Source organism: Cheilinus undulatus, linkage group 8 (genome assembly GCF_018320785.1).
Source record: "Cheilinus undulatus linkage group 8, ASM1832078v1, whole genome shotgun sequence".
Taxonomy (NCBI): domain Eukaryota; kingdom Metazoa; phylum Chordata; class Actinopteri; order Labriformes; family Labridae; genus Cheilinus; species Cheilinus undulatus.
Window position 1 is genome coordinate 24440778 of NC_054872.1, and position 22065 is coordinate 24462842.

General features: G+C 40.5%; 2 protein-coding genes across 3 annotated transcripts; both read right to left on the reverse strand.

The window, feature by feature from the left end:
* Positions 1-405: 405 nt before the first annotated feature.
* si:ch211-261d7.6 (zinc finger and SCAN domain-containing protein 2) lies at positions 406-11355 on the reverse strand. Of its 2 annotated transcripts, XM_041793338.1 has the most exons (3): positions 10998-11355; positions 7027-8607; positions 406-1996 (listed from the first exon to the last, which is right to left on the reverse strand). In XM_041793338.1, exons 1-3 carry the CDS (start codon positions 11104-11106, stop codon positions 783-785), a joined length of 2904 nt encoding a protein of 967 aa, XP_041649272.1. In that variant the 5' UTR covers positions 11107-11355; the 3' UTR covers positions 406-782. The 2 variants fall into 2 exon arrangements, with proteins under 2 accessions (XP_041649272.1, XP_041649271.1); XM_041793337.1 differs by lacking the exon at positions 406-1996 and having other exon boundaries at positions 2019-8607.
* Positions 11356-16133: 4778 nt separating this feature from the next.
* zgc:66448 (uncharacterized protein LOC327401 homolog) lies at positions 16134-21761 on the reverse strand. Its single transcript, XM_041793346.1, has 2 exons — positions 21370-21761; positions 16134-21113 (listed from the first exon to the last, which is right to left on the reverse strand). The coding sequence occupies exons 1-2, from the start codon at positions 21758-21760 to the stop codon at positions 17554-17556; spliced, it is 3951 nt and encodes a 1316-aa protein (XP_041649280.1). The 5' UTR covers position 21761; the 3' UTR covers positions 16134-17553.
* Between the last annotated feature and the right edge of the window lie 304 nt (positions 21762-22065).

A 22065-nucleotide genomic window follows, 5' to 3' on the forward strand; every position in this document is an offset into this window, starting at 1 on the left:
CCACTTCTAAATTCTTCATCCTTTCGCCAGTAATGTCATCTGTTATTAACATGTATTCAGGCATAACTACCAGCAACACAATCTTGTTTCTTTTCATTTCAGTCCATCTATTTTGTATGCATTTATCAATGCTATAATTTAGCGCAGATGGCAAGTACAAAAACAACTTCATGGAATACGCAAGTGCAGGGAGCACTACATTCAAATAGTCCCTACCTTTATTCTTGGCATTAATATTTCCCAATCCCTTGGCATAAGCTATTTGGGTGAAACATTCTGTTCACATTGGCAATATCAAACTCATACTGTCAACTTGAAATACATTAATCACAACAATGGTATACAATACCTTATAGTATTTAAAGTATTTTTCCAATGCACAGAGAGAAAAAAAATCTAAAACACTGTCAATACAAACATTTTATTAAGTTTACAAGTAGAGGGAGGTAGAATCACTTCAGTTTGACATTCTTCAGTATATTGCTTTGGTACATCTATGTTAAAAAATAAAGAAAAAAGACCCAGCACTTTCAGTAACAGTACTTTCTTTGCATCAAGCTGTCAACATATTGAGGCTTTCTCTTTAGTGCAGACTAATAACACATATATACTAATTATCAAATAATCAATCAGCCATGGTTTTAAGTAGAGTCAGATATCATAATCCTAAGGAGATTAGATACACAACATGTTAATAAAAAAACAAAAAAAAGACAATCTTTACATTCTGGTGTTAAGCATGAGGCACAGGTGTGAAAAGAACAAAGGACTTATGTTAGCTTTCAGGCCAAAGAACCATTATGTGGTATTGGCAGTTCACCGGTAGCATGTTTCTTATAATGCATGTGCAGCTTTCCTACTTCATCAAAGCCCATATCACAAACACAACATTCCCACTCCCAATATTCATGCTCATTGAACACCATTGCATCTTGTATCTCCATCTCACCCTTCTGCTTTCTGGTTTCTGATCTGAACTCATCTTTTCCATCACTGCCTGCAGAGTCAAGTGATTGTGATTCACAAGGCTTGTTAGCCTTGACAACTTCCATGCAGTTTTCTTTTCCTGGCAGCTCATTCATGCTTGCACCCCCTTCTTGTTCGGTGCTATTGAGGGCAGGTGTATGCTTTTCAACCCCTAGCATCTTGGGAACAAATGGTTTCTTAAAACCTACAGGCAGCCCACTGGAACCAGCAAGAACTCTGCCATGCTTTTTGCGATGTGAAAACATATTTCCAGGATGGGAAAAGGCTTTCCCGCAGATATTACACAGGAAAGGTTTAGCTCCAGAGTGGGCGTTGTAGTGATGCTTCAGCTCTGTATGCAGACGGAAGCTCTTGTTGCAAATATTGCATGAATGTTTCTTCAGGCTGTGACTCTGCAGGTGTTTTTCTAGTGTCTGTTCAGAGAAAAACCCTTTGGAACAACTAAGACACCAAAATGGTCTTTGTTCATGGAGCTCAAAATGAGCCACCCATGACTTCTCGGAGCTGAAGTTTTTGTTACACTGATCACATCTAAGATATCCTGAGTTTGATGGTATGCCTGACCTGTGAATTCTCATGTGGCCAAGTAGCCGGGCTTTCCTGAAAAAGCTAATCCCACACTCTGGACACTCATGTTTATTTAAGGTCTGGGCAACTTTACTTGCAGGAGCCTTTTTGTTATGCATCTTTAAATGTTTTGTATATGATGAGAGGTACAAATAAACCTTACCACATGTAACACAAGAATGAACCTTCTTATGTTTCTTCTTCATAGAGAAACTGGCACCTCCAACCCCTGGTACTTTGTCTGAGGGGTTTCTTTGCAGTGAACTGCTCATGTTTGAGCCTCCATCTCTGTCCAGTTGTTCCTCATTGTTGTTCTCCCCATTCTCCCCTCTCTCCACTTCCTCCTCTTCTTCCAGGGCATGCTGATGCAGGTGATTCATAAAAACCTTTAGGTCTGCAAACTTCAGTCCACAATCTTTGCATGTAAGGTTGCTCTGTTTGACTAAAAAAAAGGGGAAAATCAATTTAGATTATTTCCAAGGTAAAATCTCGCCACTTCATACTTCATATGCCTTTAAGTACATGGACAGGACATTACTTTCAACACTGTTTCTACAGTGATGTCATGACTGGTTATGCTACCAAACTTTCAATGCAGAAGATAAAAATTACAAGACTTGTAGGTCTTCTATTTATGCACAAATTGGGTGACGGGGTTTTTGGCAATACAACAAAGACTGAATCTTAACCCTTTTCAGAGGATTATTGTCATTTCAGATCATTTTACATTTAAAATTTTATTTCAAATGTAAAAAAAATATTTTTTTATTAATATTTATAATATTATTTATTTTATTTTATTTATTAATATCATTTATTTTATTCAAATGCAAATAATTAGGGTACTTCGACTGCTCAGTGGGTTCAACTGATTTTAGATCAATTGATTATCTTTAAACTTAGTGAAATTTCAGGTAATCAGGTTGTTTGTAAACTACCAATCAGGAACAGATCAAACCTTTTGAGTCGTGAATTGGGGATAATTTAAAATAAGAAATACTGATTTGTGCAAGTTCTTCTGTTTATTTTTGCTACTTCACTTTATAATGACACAATCATTTGAGGCAATCAGAAGAAAAAATGCAACAAGTTTTTAAGTTTGAGGGTTAAAAGCGCTTTGATTACTATTAATCTTATGATTAACACTTTAAAAGTTTTGCTATTTGGCTGGAACAATCAATCATTATCATGTCTTGATTAACAAAAACAGCCTTGACCAACTAAACACAACAATTGTTAATACAGAATATAAAATATTCTAACTGGAACAATAACGATGAAAACACAGACAGACAAACCAAGACTGAATTAATCAAGCAATGCAAAAATTCAGGCAAAGATTAGTCTATTTATTTTTTCTTTCAAGAGTAAGTTTTCATATTTTTCTCAGAAAGAGCGAGTTAAATTAATCATCTAATGGTGCACGTTAGTCATCTGAAGAAATATAACAAAGTAACATCTCTTCTACAATACAATACTTCTTTCACTTTACAAGTAATGAACTAACAACCATTCTACATGAATGATTAATCTACATAGTAATGAGTGATCTTTTCACTATATTGAAACATAACAGGAAGGGAAAAAACATGGGAGCTTATACATCAATTAATGTGGAACACCTTGTACAAATCACGCAAATACTTGATATTGAAGTTTTTTTCTGGTGGTTAATCGCTGCAAAGCTCAAATAATCACTTTGTTTCCTCAGGTTTACAGTAAAATGCACATTATTCAATCTAATGTCTGTTCTGATAACCTCAAATTGTAAAAGTGCTAAAATTTAGGCTCATTTTTGCTGCATTATTTCAGTTTCCTCAAAAGTTTAGTAGTAAGTAGTGTCACGTATGTTTCTCTGGGAATTAGCTTTCATGCATAAAGATTTTAAGTACATGTAGATATGAACTACCATGAGTTAGGTTGCATGTCCATAGCCAGATCATCTGGGCTGGCAGCGCTCAGGAACTCAATGTCAGACATTTCTCGGCAATGCTTGTCAAGAGTACCTTCCCTCTCCTTATTGTTGCTATTTTACAAAGAAATGAATCTGTAATGTTGTTTAAAAATAGCTCTGTGTGTTTCATATTTCTGTATTTTATGGAAACAGAGAAAAAATGCAGACAACGTAAAGGAATTCTGTCTCTAACATAGCAGCTGCAGACCTGAAAACATGATTGAAAAATGACGGGTCAGATCAGGTTTGAGCAAAGTGCTATTCCAGAAGTTGAATGGTTTTCGATTGAGAGTGCAGAAACAAAAACAGATGACACTGAGGGCGATGAGTGCTCAGAATGCTGGACTACATTGGTTTTCCATCATAAATAAGTGCTGCCAGGGCTAAAAAAAAGCTGGCTATGGACACGGGCCCTAAAAGGTCCAAGAGATGTTGATTATAGGTAATCATTTATGAGATCTAAACTTAAGTTAACAGAAATGCTCTCAAACATTTGTACACATACTATTCCAGTGTGAAGGACAGCCCTGTATATAGGAATACAAACTCAATAGTATAGCATAAAGAATATTAAATACACAAAGTTTTTGTGATCTCTATCTGACCAAACAAGTTTTAAAAGGGAACTTTTTAGCTTCACATGTAAAGTAGTTTAGCAAGTAAACAAAGATCTACAATCTACAGTGTCTCTATCTCGTCTTTTTCAGGTAGTTCAGTTTAACACCCCTTACGGGCATGTTCAGTGTAGTGCTGGTGAAAATCAGTTTCTAGGCTAAAAGTAGCTCCACATTCATGGCAGGTAAGGCCATTGGTATCTCCAGATGAGACCGCAGCGGGGGCATCACTCTGCCTTCTGTAACCACCGATACATTCCTGGTGATGGTCAATAAGGTCCTGTATCTCACTGAAGGTCCGGGGGCAAATAGAGCAGCAATACGAGTCGTTGTTACCATGCTGGGTTTGGTGTTTCTGTAACGCAGACGGTGAAAGAAAGGCTTTGCCACAGTGCTGGCACTTGTGGCTGTTATGCGACAGGCTGTCTGGGTTCATTGAAGATGAAGGAAAGGACTTCCCTTTAGTGTCAGCAGAGGGCATGATTGGTTTCAGAGGTTTGGAGCTCAAAGTTGTGCTGAGCCTGAAGCGGACCTCACTCGGGAGGCGACAGCGGACTTCGTCGTGCCAGGCAAGGTGTTGCTGCAGCTGATTCTCAGTCCAAAAGCCATGGCAGCACAGGGCGCAACAGTAAGGCCGGCTCTTTGCCTTGGTCTTATGGTTACCTAGTTGTTCCTTGGTTTGGAAAGCTTTCCCACATTTATCACACTTGTAGAGGCATTTGGCTGTATGCTCGGACAAACGTGCAGGAGATGGAGAAGTGTCTGGCATAGAGTCAGGAGTCTGGATCGGCTGTTTAGGTGCAGGTTTTACCTCTGAGCACACTTTCTTCTGTTCTAAGCTGGCGCCTGTAGGACTGCTATGCTCCCCACTGCTGATGTTTAATTTCACAGGCGAGGGGTCCAATCTGATTTTCTTCTCTCCCTCGCCGACAGAGATACTTTCCACTGCTGATACAGTGTTCTCTGTAACAGACGCCTCTTCTGTTTTACTGACCTCACTACTTGGGGCAACGGGCTTCTTTATACCCAGAATAATCTTGTTTTTACCACGTGTGCTCTTTGAGTGAACCTGCCACTTGTGAGCACGCAGACCTCTTGCTTTAGCGAAAGTCATTGAGCAGAAGGGACACTGGTGAACTTTGTGCTTTTCAGTCAATGGCGCAGACTCACTTTTCAGAAAGTTCACATCAACCTGTCCTGGGACATGGTCTTCTAAGCTTAGCCTGTCCTCTTGAAGATGTGCAGCCCCCAAAGTTTTACTGTGCACATTTTCAAGGTGAGCAGCAAGAAGTGAATGCTGCACAAATGTTTGTTTACATTTTGGACATGACAGTTCAGGATTTATTGCTCTTGTGTGTGCATCCAGCTCTGGTTCGGTTTTAGTTTGACACTGAGGATTAAACATCTGGTGGCGCTGAAGAACACAATGGTTGAAGAACTGTTTGCCACATCTGTTGCACTGAAAAGGTCCTCCTTCTGTCTTGTGGCTGGTGGGTTTGAGATCGTCATCTTTAAGCGAGGACCTTGAAAGTTTCTTTTCTCTGTGCCATCTTTTGTGGGAGCCAAGGGCTGAGTTTGACATAAACCTCCTCCCACAGTCTGAGCAGTGAAAAAGTCCTTTACTGCAGTCTTCCTGTTTAAATTTCTTTATCACAGACATGGCTAATTTGGGTTTTACTCCAGGTTTGCGACCTTCTACATGAATTCTTTTATGCAAATTTAAAGCTCCAATGACTGAAAAGCTTCTGTCACACTTTTTGCATTTGTACTTCAGATTTGTTCTCAAGTTTACCATGTTACTAGTCTCATTTCCTAGATTTTGCTCCTCACTTTTCAGTTCATACTTGACAGTTATTTTCTTAGATGTTTGCTGTGTGCTATCCCCCATACAGCTCTTGTTTTTTAGGTTATCATTTTCGGAGGGCTCAACCATACAGTCAACAACTTGACTTTCTTTTTTAATGCAAAGTTTTTTATGGGCCTTCAAAGAGGCCTTGTTGTTAAAATGTGCGAGGCATGTTGCACACTGAAGATCCTCCAGAGCGACAGAGGATCTGGGTGACGATGGCGAGTGAGCGGTCTCATAGCCGTGGCTCTTCATGTGAAACTGAAGCGCTTTGGCCCGTGAAAACAGCTTCCCACAGTCAGGGCAGCTGTATGTGTTCTTTTTTAGCTGCTCCACCTGATGCTGGAAAGACTTAATAGGCGGTGGTAGCTGTTCGCTGTGTACTACCTGGTGTCTGAGGAGGCTGGAAAAAAGACGGAACGACCTGTTGCAAAGTTCACATTTGTGGTTTCCATTTTCGTGTTTTCGCATGTGTAAAGTCATAATGCCTTTGTGACGAAATTTTCTGCCGCACACCGGACAGGCGACCTTAATACTGGAGCGAGAGTGTCCGTTAACAGAGTGCAAAGAACCTGAAACACCTTTTCTTAGCATTAAATCTACACACTGAATTGGATTTTGCTTGTGATGGGAGTAAGCTCCCAGAGACCAAAAACCTTTCCTGCACTGTTCACAATGGTAAATCTTTGGGCCTAGAAGGGTTTTCTTTGGATTATATTCTTTCTTACTGGTGGAAATATTCTCTTTCTTTAGTGCAGAACAGTTTTTCATATGGTTGAATAAGCTAGCAGCATAGGAATAAGACATCATGCAATCAGGACACTGGAATTGTTTTTTCTTAGGATGATGCAATTGATGAGAGACTAGAGCAGACAACCGTGAGAAGCATTTACCACACTCATTACATGTCAGATTTCTCTTTTCTGATCCCTCTGTTTGATACATTACATCATTATTTGTGTTTTGATTCATGTGTTGTTGTATGTGACTGCAGTGTGCTGCAAAGCTGCTGGCTTGGTGGCCACAGGTGTCGCATGTGTGAGCTGCCACTGACTGACCTTGAGCCTGTTGTCTTCTCTTACGAATGCTGTGCCACATTCTGTGAACGCGTAGTGATGAAGCACTAGTGAACCAACGGTAACAATCAGGGCAATCAAATCTTTCCTCCGTTGTGTAATTCACAGGTTCTATTGGTGCACACTGCCCATCAGCTTGGTCAAAGTCAATCTGTACAATTTTCAAATCCATGTCTGGCTTTGAAAAGACTGTGCTGGAGGAAACCTCAGCGTCACAGTCGTCTTTCTGTTCCTGATCTGATTCACACAGCAGCTCCAGATCAGGGTTCACATCTTGGGCCGGTTCATCCTCAGATTCACTTGCACTTATCACCTGTACGTTGAAGTCCCCAGGTTCATAACTTTCAACTTCTTCATCAGTCTCATTTACATGCAAGGCTTCTTCGGCCACGCTGATAGGGTGCACACTTTTTGACCCCCCTTGTTGCTGCTCAGTTTCTTTTCTTTCACTTTCCAGGCTGTTGTGTTGAGGAGGGCGGAAAGTTTGACCCGGCTTCTCTGTTTCTCTGAAATTCTCTGTGTGATGGAGCTGATGGGCCTGAAGTGCTGAAGCCCTGGAGAACTTTAGCCCACAGTCTTTACATTCAAATGCCTTCTTCTGTAGCTGACACACTTGATGAAGAAAGGACTTGGCTGGGGTCTCATCACTGTGAGCTGTGCGCTGATGCCTGTCGTAAAACGTCAGTGTCATAAATACTTTTCCACATAATTCACATGTATACTTTTTTGCAGGATCATTTGAGAGCTTCGCATGCCATTTCTGATGATTGTAGAGGGCTATATGGCTACTAAAAGCCTTATCACACACATTGCAGTGAAATCCACTGCAGATTTTCTTTGGTTTGTCTTTCATGTCCTCTGGAGCGCATATACTGTTGCGGCTGAATCTCTGATGTGTTTTAAGGCGCATTGAAGCAGTGAATTCTTTACCACATGGGCACTTGAAAAGTTTTTCAGGAGTGATGTTTTGTTGTTGTTGCTGATGTTCTGCCTGGTTTTCGGTAGGCTTGGTTTCAACCGTTGACTCCTCAGTGGGAAATGAATCTCCAGAATTCCTGTTTCGTGCTTTGACTAGCTTTTCCTCATGACAACGACGGTGTGCATCAAGAGCTGAAGCACGGGAATAACTGCGGCCACAAGACTCGCACTGAAATGACTTCTTTTTCAAATGTTCAAGGTCATGAAAAACTGATTTGGAGGCCTGTGAGTGTGAGCGCTGATGGTTGAGAAAGTGCCCATATACACCATAGCATTTCCCACACTCAGGACATTCATATGTAGGTGGATGTTTTGTCCCAGGATTTATCTGAAGATGAAAGTCTTTTTGGGAGGTTTCTCCATGTTTTTGCTCCATGTGTGAGTGAAACTCACTTGGTTCAACAAATGATATTGAACACAAAGTGCAGACATTAGCCATTTCTCTGTCCTTTTTGGCATCATAGAAAATATCAAACTGTTTGTCTGAATTAACATTTCCTTGCACGTGCTGATGGCGATGCTCCGAGTAGGCTGCCTCCTCTCTGAAGGCTTCTCCACAATCCTGACAGCAGAAAACCCCATCCCCTAAAAATAAAGAGGGGAAAGAAGGAGGTCAAAGCCACTCCCAATTCCAGTGAAAGAAAGACAGAACACAGATGAACAACGAAACACACCAATCACAAAAACTATGAAGAGAAGAAATTTTTTATTTTAAAATTTGAGGAAAAAAATACAGCTTTAACAAAAGCCCTTATATTCAATATAAGTTACAGAGAGGCTTAAATGTGAAGTGTATTAGTCTACTGGCATTTTAAAATTTGATTATTCCTTTATTCAATAGGGTAGCTGCAGAATTAGCTACCTTTTTACAGCTACATAAAGCCCAACTTGCAATTAAGTGTGGTACTGCACAACAGAAGCATATCAGGAAAAATATTTTCCTCACTGAGATTCTTTATTAGAGAAACATTTTACAACATTTTTTTTAGTAGGGATGCACAATATCAGATTTCTGCCTATGAATATTTATTTACAAGATAATTTGAGCAAATATCGATGTTTAAATGTAGTTCAGACCTAAAACTACAGTCCTTAAGAAATATGATTTTAAGTTTAAGGATGAATAAATTAACACATCAGTCCTTAAAACACACATTAAGGTGAAAGGAATAATGATTAAAAAAAGAAAAAAAGGCTTCAACTAACATGGGTCTGTTGGTCCAACCTAAAACTCCACTAACTTATTTTTTTCATACAGCCAATTTTACAGCTGTTAAAGGCAGAAATTTATAGCCAAAATACAAGTACTAAATACCGTCATTTTTTTTTTACCTGCTGTATACAATATTTCCCTTTTTTTTAGCTAATACCTGCTGATACTGACATCATGCCAATAATATTGTGCATCCCTAAATGTTAGGATAAACATATAAAAATTCACTGAATTTCGATAACCTAAAAATAATAATACAACTAGTGTAAACAGCCATATACTTTCAGGAAGTTCAGTGACATGACTTGTGCCTTTATTTGAAATTACATCTGAAAAGAGACAGGATATATGGGAAGAGAGGGTGAGGGAAGGTGTATAGCCTCTGTATATGGGCGTCTGCTCTTTGAACTGTGCTCATAGACAGTCATATATTTTAAATGCCCCACTATACTACCATCATTGGCAGGGATTGGCCTGCATGGCAGCACATCTAGAAAGGCAGAAACTTCAGCATGTAGGCTATAGAAAAAAAGAGGCAACAAATAAGACTTCATTATTAACATTTGTTGCACACAAAGTTAAGAATACTAAACTGTTACTAAAGTATGAACAGTAATAATAAAACTATTACATTTGAAGGAGAAATATCCTCCATCCTTTCACCTTTGGATCAAAGATCTAATACATCACTTGGCATTACAAAAAAAAGTTACTCCACAAAAGACTGTGTCCAAAAGTTTAGTGCCACATGGCAGCCCTTTCTATCTTATGTGGAAAACAATGGATGCTATTGACATCATAACATCTAGCTCAACTAATTACCCTACAATGTCCTTTGTTTAAATTAAGTTTTACTCGCTTTTAATACTCTTCTTTTCAATATCTTCAAAAACATGTAATAATGTAATTAATTCTTTTTATATTGTTAAACTTGATTATTTATCATAAGATGAAAAGGTTTACATTTCTAAAATGTTAATTATTTCTGTTTTCAGATACTTTGAGCACTAAGCACAGAGCAGGGGGTGAAGGGTACACCAAGTTTTTATAATCCTTTTCCATCTCAAAATTTGAACTTGGTTTATAGGCCAAGTTACTGTTTAAGCTTCACTGTCAAAAAAGTCAGAGATAATTGAACATACAGTCTCTTAAAAAATCTAGCTACATTATCTTCAGTCCAAGTGCCCTGAAAATGTTCCTCAATGTTTGTAAACGCATCACAATATAAATCAGGTTTTAAATTGCCTTACAAAGCCATCAGACTGAGATTTCTATGGTCATAGTTGCTTATAAATGAAAGACAGTTTATAATTTAGGCTATTACTCTCATTACTCACTGCATCTTTTTTTCAAACATATTTGAGCATTTTAATAAAAATGGCGCATATATATTGCGCAAATGCAAACATATTTTATTGGTGTTTCCATTTAGTAAAACAATTTGCAATGGGCAAAAGTAGAATAAAATACTTACTCCTAAATAAATGCATTTAAAGTGTCAACACCACTCAAACTGAAATGGTCGAGCACTGGCTTATCTGTAATTGTTTATTTAATTGAAGACGCAAAGCTGTATGTTTAGTTTTAAACGATATAGAGCACGATTGATGCACGCACCAGAGCACGTAAATGGAGCTTAATCAAGCTGTAAGTATTTTTATTTTGCCTTAAGTGTCTTAAATCCCTGTACTGAAGCCGGAAGAATACGTCGCTGTGCCTACAGATGTTTAACGTAAAAATGGCTGAATTCACATCTACTTACTCTCAGTGTCTTCAGTCGGTGGACACGCGCTGTCTTCGGCAGCAGGGTTTCCATCGTGGGGTTTGTTTCCATCTCCGTCCCTTCTGACCGCCGCAGCAGCTCCGTCCATCTTGGCGTGGGTCTGTTTGGTTCTGCTAGCTAACACTAGCTCCTTCTCGTTAGCATCAGGGCGCAAACGTGGTTTCAATTTTTTGTCTCCTCTTTACCGCAGTTGTTCAGTACGACACGGGGTTTAAAATAGATACGTTTGGTTATCTTATATCGTTTATCGATACTTTAAGCAAGAGGAATAATAACTTTATCATATGGGTTGGCTGAGTCGCGCACACACTTGCGTTGTGGCTGCGCATCCGTAGCATTGATCCGTAGCCGGAAGTGGGTTCTTCTTCGTCTGTTATTTTTCGCTCGAGAAACAACATCGCTGCTAAGTGGTGAATTAACAGTTATCAATTATGATCCGATTCCAAGGCTCAGCACCTCTGTCCGGCTTAAGTCCAACGATTTAACAGGTTTCACATCATCTGAGAGGATCCTTGTAAAGACAATATTACTCGACTTTGATGGAAGGCCATTAATTTCATGCTGTTTTACGGTGTGGAGGGTTTATAGCTGCAGAGAAAACTGACAAAGCTGTAAAACTGTATCACTTCGTTTAAAAAAATACTCATATACACGGACATATAAACTTAGCATGAAGTAAGGGCATTCATGTTTGGTAGATTATTTCTTTGTTCTTACAGTGCTTCTTGGCAATAAATCATAACTTTGGCAAGTTAACTTTGGTTTATTTCCCATCTAAATGGTGCTACATTCGTAAGGAACATGCATTTGTGGGATGAGCAGCAGTGCTGAGTATGAGGGTTACGTTCATTAAGTTTGCCAAATCTTCTCTGACAGTGCCAAACAGCTTATGTTGCTATTGATCCGTGTTTTGAGCTTCTGGTGCCCCCAGGTGAGTACAATCAGGTGCCTGATTGGCATCATTGGAGGCAATCTCAATGCAGAGAGATATGGAGATGAGATTCTGCCGAACTCTGTCTTCCAAGATGACACGCACGGCCTCACAAAGCGGGATCTGTCAGACACTACCTCCAGAAATTTGGGAGTGGAGAGGATAGAATGGCCTGACAGCAGTCCTGACCTCAACCCCAATGAACTCTCGTGAGATCAGCTTGGGCGTGCTGTTCAACCACATTGGCTGATGTGACAAATTCCAGTTGAAGAATGGGATGCCATCCCACAGCAGCATGTGACCAGGCTGGTGACCAGCATGAGGAGGAGGTGCCAGGCTGTTGTGGTGGTGTATGGTTCTTCAGCACGCTACTGAGGCTGCTGTTTTTTTTAAATGAATACATTGTTGAATTTCCATCATATTTTGTTCCTTCAGACATCATCCAATCCACCAAACAAGAGTCAATGGCAGAATACATTGTTTATCAGAGATTTGGCTTTTTTTTTTTTTTTTTTTGTGTGCAACCCACATACTCAGCTCTGCTGCTCATCCCAAAAATGCATGTTCCTTACAATGTGGCACCATTACAAGGAAAATAAACAGGCTTTCCAATGTAAGATATAAGATATATTGCCAAGAAGTAACAAAGAAATCATCTACAAAACACAAATTTCCTTACTTTTTTGCTAACTGTTTATAAAATTGGATTAATTGAGGCCTGCTTTTTGTCATCAAGTAGATTTCTTCCTTTGAGTACAGGGTCATTCTTTAGGATCTTGCTTTTTTCTGCCCCTACCCTTTACTGACATACACTGCCCCTCCAAAAAAAAGTCACCACCTGGATTTAACTAAGCAAACAGGTAAGAGCCTCCCATGGATAATTACTGCATGATTATGTTTCAGCTAGCAACAGGTTATTTAACCCTAACTGATTCACTGGGTAGCTTTTCATTTCTTAACCAACCATGTCAGAAGACACATCCTGCAGTCATGGAAAAAATGTTAATATGTTTCAGAACGGTCAAATTACTGTCATGCATCAAGCAAAGAAAACATCTAAGGAGATTGCTGAAACGACTAAAGTTGAGATAAGAACTGTCCAACGCATTATTAAAAACTGGAAGGATAGTGTGAAACCATCATCTTTGAGGAAGAAATGTGGTCGGAAAAAAATCTTGAATGATTGTGATCGGTGATCACTTGAAAGTAAGAGCATTTCCACATGTACCATGTGAAGGGAATTTAAGGGATTTTGGACTAAACAGCTGTGCAGCCTCAAGAAAAGCACTTATCAGTGAGGCTAATAAAAAAAAGGCTTCAATTTGCTAGGGAGCATAAAGATTGGACTCTGGAGCAATGAAAGAAGGTCATGCAGTCTGGTGAGTCCAGATTTACCCTGTTCCAAAGTGATGGGTGCATCAAGGTAAGAAGGAAGGCAGATGAAGTGATGCACCCATCATGCCCAGTGCCTACCATACAAGCCTGTGGGGACAGGGCTATGATCTGGGATTGCTGCTGTTGGTCAGGTCTAGTTCAGCAACATTATATGCCCAAACAATGAGGTCAGCTGACTACCTGAATATACTGAATGACCAGGTTATTCCATCAATGGATTTTTTTCTTTCCTGGTGGCACAGGCATATTCCAAGATGACAATGCCAGGATTCATCAGGCTCAAATTGTGAAAGAGTGGTAAGAGGAAACATGATACATCATTTTCACACATGGATTGGCCACCACAGAGTCCAGACCTTAACCCCATTGAGAATCTTTGGGATGTGCTGGAGAAGACTTTGCACAGCGGTCCGACTCTCCCATCATTAACACAAAATATTGGCGAAAAATTAATGCAACTCTGGATGGAAATAAATGTTACATTGCAGAAGCTGATTGAAATGATGCCACCGCAAATGCATGCCATAGTCAAAGCTTAAGGTGGTTCAACAAAATATCAAAAAGTGTGATTTTTGTTTGGACAGGCAGTGTATTTCACTCAGGAAACATTTATGAATTAATTTTTTTTCTTTTCTTTTTTTTTAACATTAAACCAAACATTTGGACAATCATACTTTCTTGAGTGGTAAATAATTTAATATTTTTATTTTAAGCAGTTCTATAGATGCCAGATACCACAAAAGTGCCTTTCTCCACGGTCATGTATGGATGGTGAGGGCACTATTTGAGGTCAAAATATGACTTTTCTGCCATTTAAAACACAAGACTGTAAACATGGCCTTCAGATATATTGTTAAAAAGACATACAACAACAAAATGTCAAATTAATTGTATAAATTGTATCATGAAAGTAAATGTCCCTCAGTCCCGTGTTACTGTATTAAAAACTTAACTTCCTGTGCCTCTTTCTTAATATCAAAAAAATACCAAGGATAAGCACACTGACCCTTCAGTGTTTTACAAGTTTTTTTTTAAATATCTCTTGATTATTCTGGTTATCAAAATAAAGTTTTATTCCATGTGGCAGACATTTGTAAATGTAATTTTTCAAGAAAAATGTTGATGGTGTTTCCCTTCTCATGTGTAACATCATTATGATCAGTGCCATCAGTGCATGGATGAACTTTAATGAAAAGATAGATTTTATTTTAGACTCAGGGTCCATACACACAAGACAGGGGGTTAAAAAACACAATTAAAAACAATCCAAAAAAGTCTAGAAGCCAGTTTTCAAAAGGCACTTATACCAGTGCTTCCAAAGCTGAGATGTGCAGCGTGTGGCACTGTATGCAATATTCGCCATTACCATAATTACATTTTCAGAATCATTTAACCGACAGATAAACCTATAAACTAAATTTCTTAGTACAACTTGAAGAGTGTTTACACGGGCAGTCACAAACATTTCACTGGCACTGGTCCCTCTAGGCATTTTTAACATTATTCTCAGCACATCATTATAAGCCACTTGTAGTCTCTGAAGGCTAGCTTTTTCATACTTTGTCTACAGATGTGCAGTGTACAGAGGTGTGCAAAACGCTTTGAACAGAGTCAGTTTCACCCCATCAGAAAAGTTGTTAAATACATCAGTTTGCCTAAAATGGCAACAAGATGTCACAGTTTTATCTTTATTTACCACTGTTTATCCTTTATAGGTCAGATGTTGCTAAATTAAGTGCAGCTGAGAATGAACATCTGAACAATGTATGGATGCTGATGGAATCAGCGTAGTAGTTGTTTTTAAAGGTCTGGTCCCTGATTTTTATGCTGATTGTAGAGTGTATACTTTTGCAGTAAATACAGCTTTAGAATCAGGAATATTGGACTTTCGTCACAAGTGTCTCTGGTGTTTTTTTTCCCCCCTGTTGTTCAATCAAATTCGTCACTTCTGGCATAAAAATAATGACATATTCATTTAACTTTACAAACACAAGACTAAAGATCTAAAGGAGGAAACTTTTCATGACCGTTCATTGTCACAATTTAAATATTTATAAAGGACAATCTAATTTTTTTGCATTACCATCATTCTTACTGTGATTCTGACTACATGTGCTAAAGACACTGAGATATAATTTTTCATTAAAACATTTCATATATATTACTAGTAGGGTAGAGTAACACCAATGGCAAAAATATGGTGTTTGATGTATTTAAATAAATATCAACATTTAAAAAAAACACTAAGCTTTTTATTTATCAAAATTTATGAAGTCAAAAAGTTCTTTAATAATCTCGAGTAAGTTAAAGTTGTACAGAAATAGATTTTTTTTTAACATTTTGCAACCAATACCCTTCATGTTTCTGTAGGATGACCTTACAATCTCAATGTAAAAAATATCAAAAATATATATTTTAATTATAAGACTTAATTAATATCAATCAAGATGCCATTGCCCATTTTCAAAGCTTCCTGAAGGTTTTTATGTCAAATTACAGTGTGCAGGTTTTGTTTTCAATTTTTTATGTATTTATTCCTTATCTTAAATACGTCTTAAAAATCAGAGGCAAGTCTTATTTTGAAATTTAGTGCTTTTTGATATTATCAATCATGAAATAACTGGAGATTATATCAAGACACAATATCAAAAAGAATTTTAGTATTGAAAATTGTTACAACAATAGACCTTACTGAATTCTGCAAGTTAAATTTTCCACAAATACCTATATTTTTAAAAAACAGCAACCAAACAAGAACAGCACAAGACAAAATTATAATCAAAGGCAAGTTTATTTAATCCAATATGTAGAGACATCATGGGAAATTTCTATGTCTTTCCATGCTTAAACAGTGGATAGAGGTAGAAGGGCATGTTTTTTTAACCTTCAGACTCTGAAGGTCAAGACACACAGGGACAGTTATTTTTAAACAAATGGACCTTGTGTTTATTTTACAGTAGTAATGAAGATTTTCAGTCAGTTTTTGGGCCGCCAAAGCTACTCAAATGCCCATTATTGTTAGAGGAGACAGGACTGTGTACTCAGCTAAATCTACAGTTATGGAATGAAGTCATTCAGTATACACAAAAAAACACAATGAATTGTACTTAAAGCAGTCATTATTGTATAAACAATGATATTTTCAAACCTCAAATACTCCTTCTGTTAACAGATGTAAAATGTGTCAATCCTTGATTTACTGTAGGTGCCATGTAGTGCTGCCCAGAATTAATTTAAATAGAATTATCAAGTATGTGAGTCATGACACACCATCTGAAAAGGGACTGATAAACATCAAACATCCATTTCATATCACCAGCTTTGTTTTCGTATTGCCATTTTCAAAATACTAACAACAAATTATGACAGAACTCTAACTTTAATTAAAAGTCCCTGTGTAGTAACAGTGTCGTCGATGATCATGAAGCCACCTCCTCCCTTTTGCTTCCAATCTCAAGAGTTACATTTGCAGAAAATTTACTGTGAAAGGTCGTAACACCCCGTTAGCTAACACAAATTTCTGCTCTCATTAAATTACTATGATGTTAACTTATAAGATACTTGAACATTAGCCCTGGGAACACTAGTGCCTCCTAATACAGCTGTGATGCATACGGTCAGCTTTTATTCTGACACATGCTATCTGTGGGCCAAACAACCAGCCCCCTTCCCTCATCAAATGCAAACAAACAAGTCTTTACAGGATATTGGAGATAATTTGTGTTCTGGGAGTGAGGTCACATTGTTGAGTCTACTTTAAGCACAAACTAGGCCTAGAATACCAAGACAGCAGACATGCAGACTGTACTCATAAAAGGCACACAGTATACTGTACATGAAGGAACACAGTTTCAGAGACATATGAACAGAGCTAAAAAAGTACTAATATTGTCTAAATCTAAACGTTGTTGGCAATAAATGAAATGCAGACTGTGGAACCTCAATAATCTGCACCCTCTGGAGTTGTTTAAACCAGTCAGCATCTGGATAACCTAAATGCCTAAAAAGATGATGAAAGTAGTTAAATGGCACATATATACACCTTCTATTACAAATGGGCATCAAGTGTGCAGAGTAAATCAAGTTTCACTTTTTTTCTAATGCCCACATACCTGGCCAAACAACACAACTGAGGGTCAAATAGACAAGGCTCCATCAGGATAAAATATATAAAAAACGTAACTAAGTTTTGCTGCTAATATATAAATGTCAAATCTCTCCTTGTGCATGTTGCAAGTAATGCATTTGTAGATCCAGCTCCCGTGGCAGAGAGCACCCACATATCATGCACTGAAGGAGCCGTTCTGGGGCAAAAGGCAAACGGGGTCCGAGCTTGTGAGGCTCTGTCCGAGGGGAAAGCTGAGGTAGGGGCAGGGTCTGTGGCATGTGTGGCCTCTCGCTCATGACTGCCTGTGGTGTGAAAAAAATATTTGGGTGTGGCGGTCTTGGAAGTGCACCAACAGCGACAGAGTGAAGAGGGTGTGGGCTGGGCAGAGCTAGAGGAGGAGGAGGGAGTGGAGCTAGTGAAGGGGAGAAAAAGGGAGAAGGCTGATTTATGATTATTTGAGTTCCTTTTACCATTGGCTGTTGCTGCAGCTCCGGTCCATTCCCTGGTTTGAGTTGCCCGGTGAGCAGTGTTTGTGGACCCACTGGATTACTCTGGAAGCCCCACACTGGAGTTCCTACCCCCTGGCCAAAACGATGAGGCTCATACTGAATGGAGATTGGAACCTTCTGTGATGCCTGGCTCTGTACGCTTGCCCAGCTGGGTGATACCTGCTTTTGCTGTGGCTGAAAATCTTGGTTATTTACTAATTTCTCAGAGTTTATAGTCTTTGGTATACCTGGTGGTGTTTGTATATCCCACAAGGTGCTACCTACCCCGTGCGAAACAGGAGTTGAAATTGGCATTGCACTGCTTTGGTCCATTTGAGCTGACGTGGGCACACCTGCCAAGCTTGGTATCCACTGGTTTTGCAGCTCACAGCCGTTCCACGGCTTCTCTGGTTGGCTAACAGTCGAGGGTATAACTTGAGGATTACTCAGGTCCCATGCTCTACTGTCCTCTTTTTTAGGAGGTGTGGATGGCTCCTTTTGTGTTGACACAGGGGCACCTGACCATCTTGGCAACTGAAGCTCTTGACCAAGCTTATTTGGAGAGTTCTGCGAATTGGCAAGCATAGTAGGCCTGACACTCCACAGAGCCCCGTCTATGTAGGAAGGAACAGAGAAATCATGCTGCAAAGAGCTTGTGGAAGCTAGCACTGAGGATGTGGGTGGGCTGCTCCAAGTAACAGGTTTCAGCTGCCTCTGCTGCTCCATCTCGCCCACCCTTGAGGGACTGGATTTTTGTGGCACACCTGTGAGGAAGGGGCTGAGAACAGAAACTGAACTTTCTTTCATGTGTGATGACTCTGAGCTCTGGGCAGACGAGGAGACTGCCTGAGATATTGAGGGGCTCTCTGCCCAGGCTGGATTCCTCTGATGGTGCTGCTGCAGACCTGAAAGTGGTGGGCTTTCAAACTGTGTCTGCAGTGGAGCTGCATGCTGCTGCTGCTGTGATGATGGGACAGGCATTACCTCCCCCCCATCGACCTTCCACTGCACAGGTTGAGGTTGAAGGTCAGGCAGCCATGGCTCTTTTTGCTGTCTGCTTTGTAAATCCATGCGAGATGAGAGCATGGAAGACTGTACCTGGACTGCCCTATGTAGCTCAGCATCTCTCTGTACAGAAACCGGATACAGGGAAGGCTGAGAGCTAACCAACCCTGAGCCGCCTAACTGCCTCGACCAGCCCCATCTCTCCCCCCTCCTCCCCCTGCTGCTACTGCCTCTCATTCTACTAGCAATGGGGAATGAATTATACTGGCTGAAAGTCTGGCGCTTGCGAGCGTGGATCTTCTGGTGTACAAGCAGGCTGCTAAACCAGGAAAAGGATTTGTCACACTCATTGCAGTGATGTGGTCTCTCCCCTGTGTGTGTGTTCATGTGATCACGCAGCAGATAGGCTAATCCAAAGCTTTTGTCGCACTGGTCACACTTGTGAGGTTTGTCACCATTGTGTGATAGCATATGCTGCTGCAGTTGGGTCTCATCGCTGTAGCCTTTGCGGCAGCTGGTACAGCGAAAAGGTTTTTCCTGGTGCAACCTCTGGTGTGTTTTCATGTTCTGCATAAAGGCAAAGTCCTTCCCACAGTCGGGACATTTGTATGGCTTCTTGCCTGTATGGATGATGAGATGCTGTTGTAAGTAGCTACTGAATCTAAAGCCCTTGCCGCACACTTTGCACAGATAAGGCTTGTCCTTGGAATGTATGCGCATATGCAGCTCTAACACAGAGCGGTGGCGGAAAGTTTTGGCACACTCAGTACATTTATAAGACTTAAGACCTTCAATTTTCCATTTGCCCTGTAAGCCACTGCTCATAGGAATGAATTGTTTTTTGGGCGGGGTTGGTGCCTCTTCTACTAATTGTGCTACAGACTTGTGGACACTTAACACATGAACATTTAAAGAGGATTCATCACGAAAAATACCTGGGCAGTGTGGACAGGTGAGTCCTTTCTCCCAGACCTTGTTAATCTCAGTTTGGTGTCTGGGATTTCTCTCCAGCTTCTCGTACTCTGCCTCATGAATTAGCATGTGGGCCCTGAGGCTAGCTGGTGCCAAGAATGTCTGGGGACAAAGGGGGCAGTTGAATGTACGTTTGGGTTCCTCAGTCTGGTGTGTGTTTTCTTTACCCTTACTTCTAACTGCCTCCTGTGTTGAAACAGAGCCCTGCTTGCTTGCCTGCTCAGTGGAGGTGTTGGTTTCTTGTCGTCTATGCTGGCGGCAGTGGGCCTTCATGTTCTGAGCAAAGGCAAATTTTTTGCCACATTCGGGGCAGCGAAAGGGTTTCTGGCCTGTGTGCAGGTACTGATGCTGATGGAGGAGGCTGCTGTATTTGAAAGTCTTACCACAGATGTTACACAGGTGAGGTCGGGTGCTGTCCGTGTGCTTGCGGCGGTGACCCTCCATGACCGAGTAGTGTTTGAAGACCATGCCACACTCAGGACATTCATAGGGTTTCAGGGCGGTGTGACACCGCTGGTGGTAACGTAGGGCCATGTTGTTTGGGAAAGTTTGACTGCACTCTTGGCATGTAAAGTTACTCTCCTGGGAGTGGGTCAGCATGTGCTTAGTGACGGACACCTTGAACTGGAACTCCTGGCGGCACAGGGGGCAGTGGTAAGGCTTTTCTACAGTGTTGCAGCAGTTGTGGTCTCTAAGTTTACCCACTGTAGAGAAGATCCTCTCACATTCTGCACATTCAAAGTTGCCCAACTCCATAGTTTGAACCTCCTTCTTTGGAACAAGAAGTTGCTCCTCCTTCGCTCTGTGTTCGTTCCTGTGTTTAATGAGGCTGCTGCGGTGTTGAAAGGTAAGGCCGCATTCTTTACAGGTGAGGGGCGTGAGCTCATCCTCGTGTGCATGGAAGTGGCGGTGAAGGTTGAACGTCTCACGCCGGGTAAACTTCTTCCCGCACTCCTTACACACCAAACGGCACTGTTTTGGCTTAGCTGACAGATCAGCCTCCTCCCCTTGGTCTGCCTCCTCATCATCTTCACCAGCATACTCAATCCCATCAGTTTCTCCCACCAGCTCTTTCTTCTTTGCATTGGCATGGGAGTTTCCCTCTTCATCAGTAATCTCCTCTGCATCATCTGTGGTTTCACCATCGCTTATATGCTGCTGCACCTCTTCAGCTTTCTCTGTTACATTTTTGAGGTCTGAAAAAGAAAAGCACAACATACTGTCGACTAAGTAAACAGATATAAACATTACATATTCTAACTATATGTATGCACTTCTCACTCAATGCATTTTAAATATAAATCCAAACGTACAGGGAGTGATAGTCGTCTTATTTTGTTATGGACATTAGCGTTAGCATAGTCGACTGTGGACTGAACCAGGGAGAGCTACAGCTCAGGTTAGCCCGAAGGCTAAAGCTAACTATAAAATACATTAATAACGCTAGCATACCACTCTTATCATTTTCCTGCTCATGTTTTGGCGCCTCCCCATCGCATTCTTCGGTTTCTGACCAGTCGAAGTCCCGCTGCTCTCTGCCAGGAGCCTCGGTGTTTTTTTCGGCCGTCGGTGGGTTTTCCGGTGAACTGCATGTCGTTTTATCGGCTCCAGCACCGGACTCGACACTAACCTCGGAATGGCTGGCAATACCGCCGCCTTCGTTGCCCGGACTGGCTCTCTGCACTTCTTCGGAGCCCTCCGTGGTGTTATTAACAGTAGTTTCATCTTTTTCATTTAAGCTGCATCCCGACCCTACCGTCTCCGTCTTCCCCCCACATGTTCCCTCCTCCTCCGCAGGGGATTTCTGTCGTTTTGGAGACTCCGTCGGGTCTACGGCAGCCATGTTTCCCCCATGCACCCCCTTGTCCAGAAGAACACACACAGATCATGCTAACCAGCATGAACAAGGCAAAGAGATTTCCGGTTGTGGCTTTCAAAATAAAACCCCGTTTACCAACAATTAGTCGTGGTTCCTCGTTTCAGAGAATGTAATTAAACTGAAAATGTCCTCTTCTACTACCGCTGTGATACGGTTAGTCTACACAACAAACACGCTCTTCACAACTTCTTTAATTTTAAATAAACTTTTCAGCATAACAATTAAAGACACAAATTTCAATTTGCTCGGTGAAAAATCCACATTGATTG

What these genes read in the sequence shown, in the direction of transcription:
- si:ch211-261d7.6 (XM_041793337.1), bottom strand. Translation starts at nt 11,106, where the DNA reads ATGGACGGAGCTGCTGCGGCGGTCAGAAGGGACGGAGATGGAAACAAA. An exon ending in ACCGACTGAAGACACTGAGA is followed by an intron (nt 8,608 to 10,997) that starts GTAAGTAGATGT and finishes CTTTATTTTTAG; the next exon opens with GGGATGGGGTTTTCTGCTGT.
- zgc:66448 (XM_041793346.1), bottom strand. Translation starts at nt 21,760, where the DNA reads ATGGCTGCCGTAGACCCGACGGAGTCTCCAAAACGACAGAAATCCCCT. An exon ending in GCAGGAAAATGATAAGAGTG is followed by an intron (nt 21,114 to 21,369) that starts GTATGCTAGCGT and finishes TTTCTTTTTCAG; the next exon opens with ACCTCAAAAATGTAACAGAG.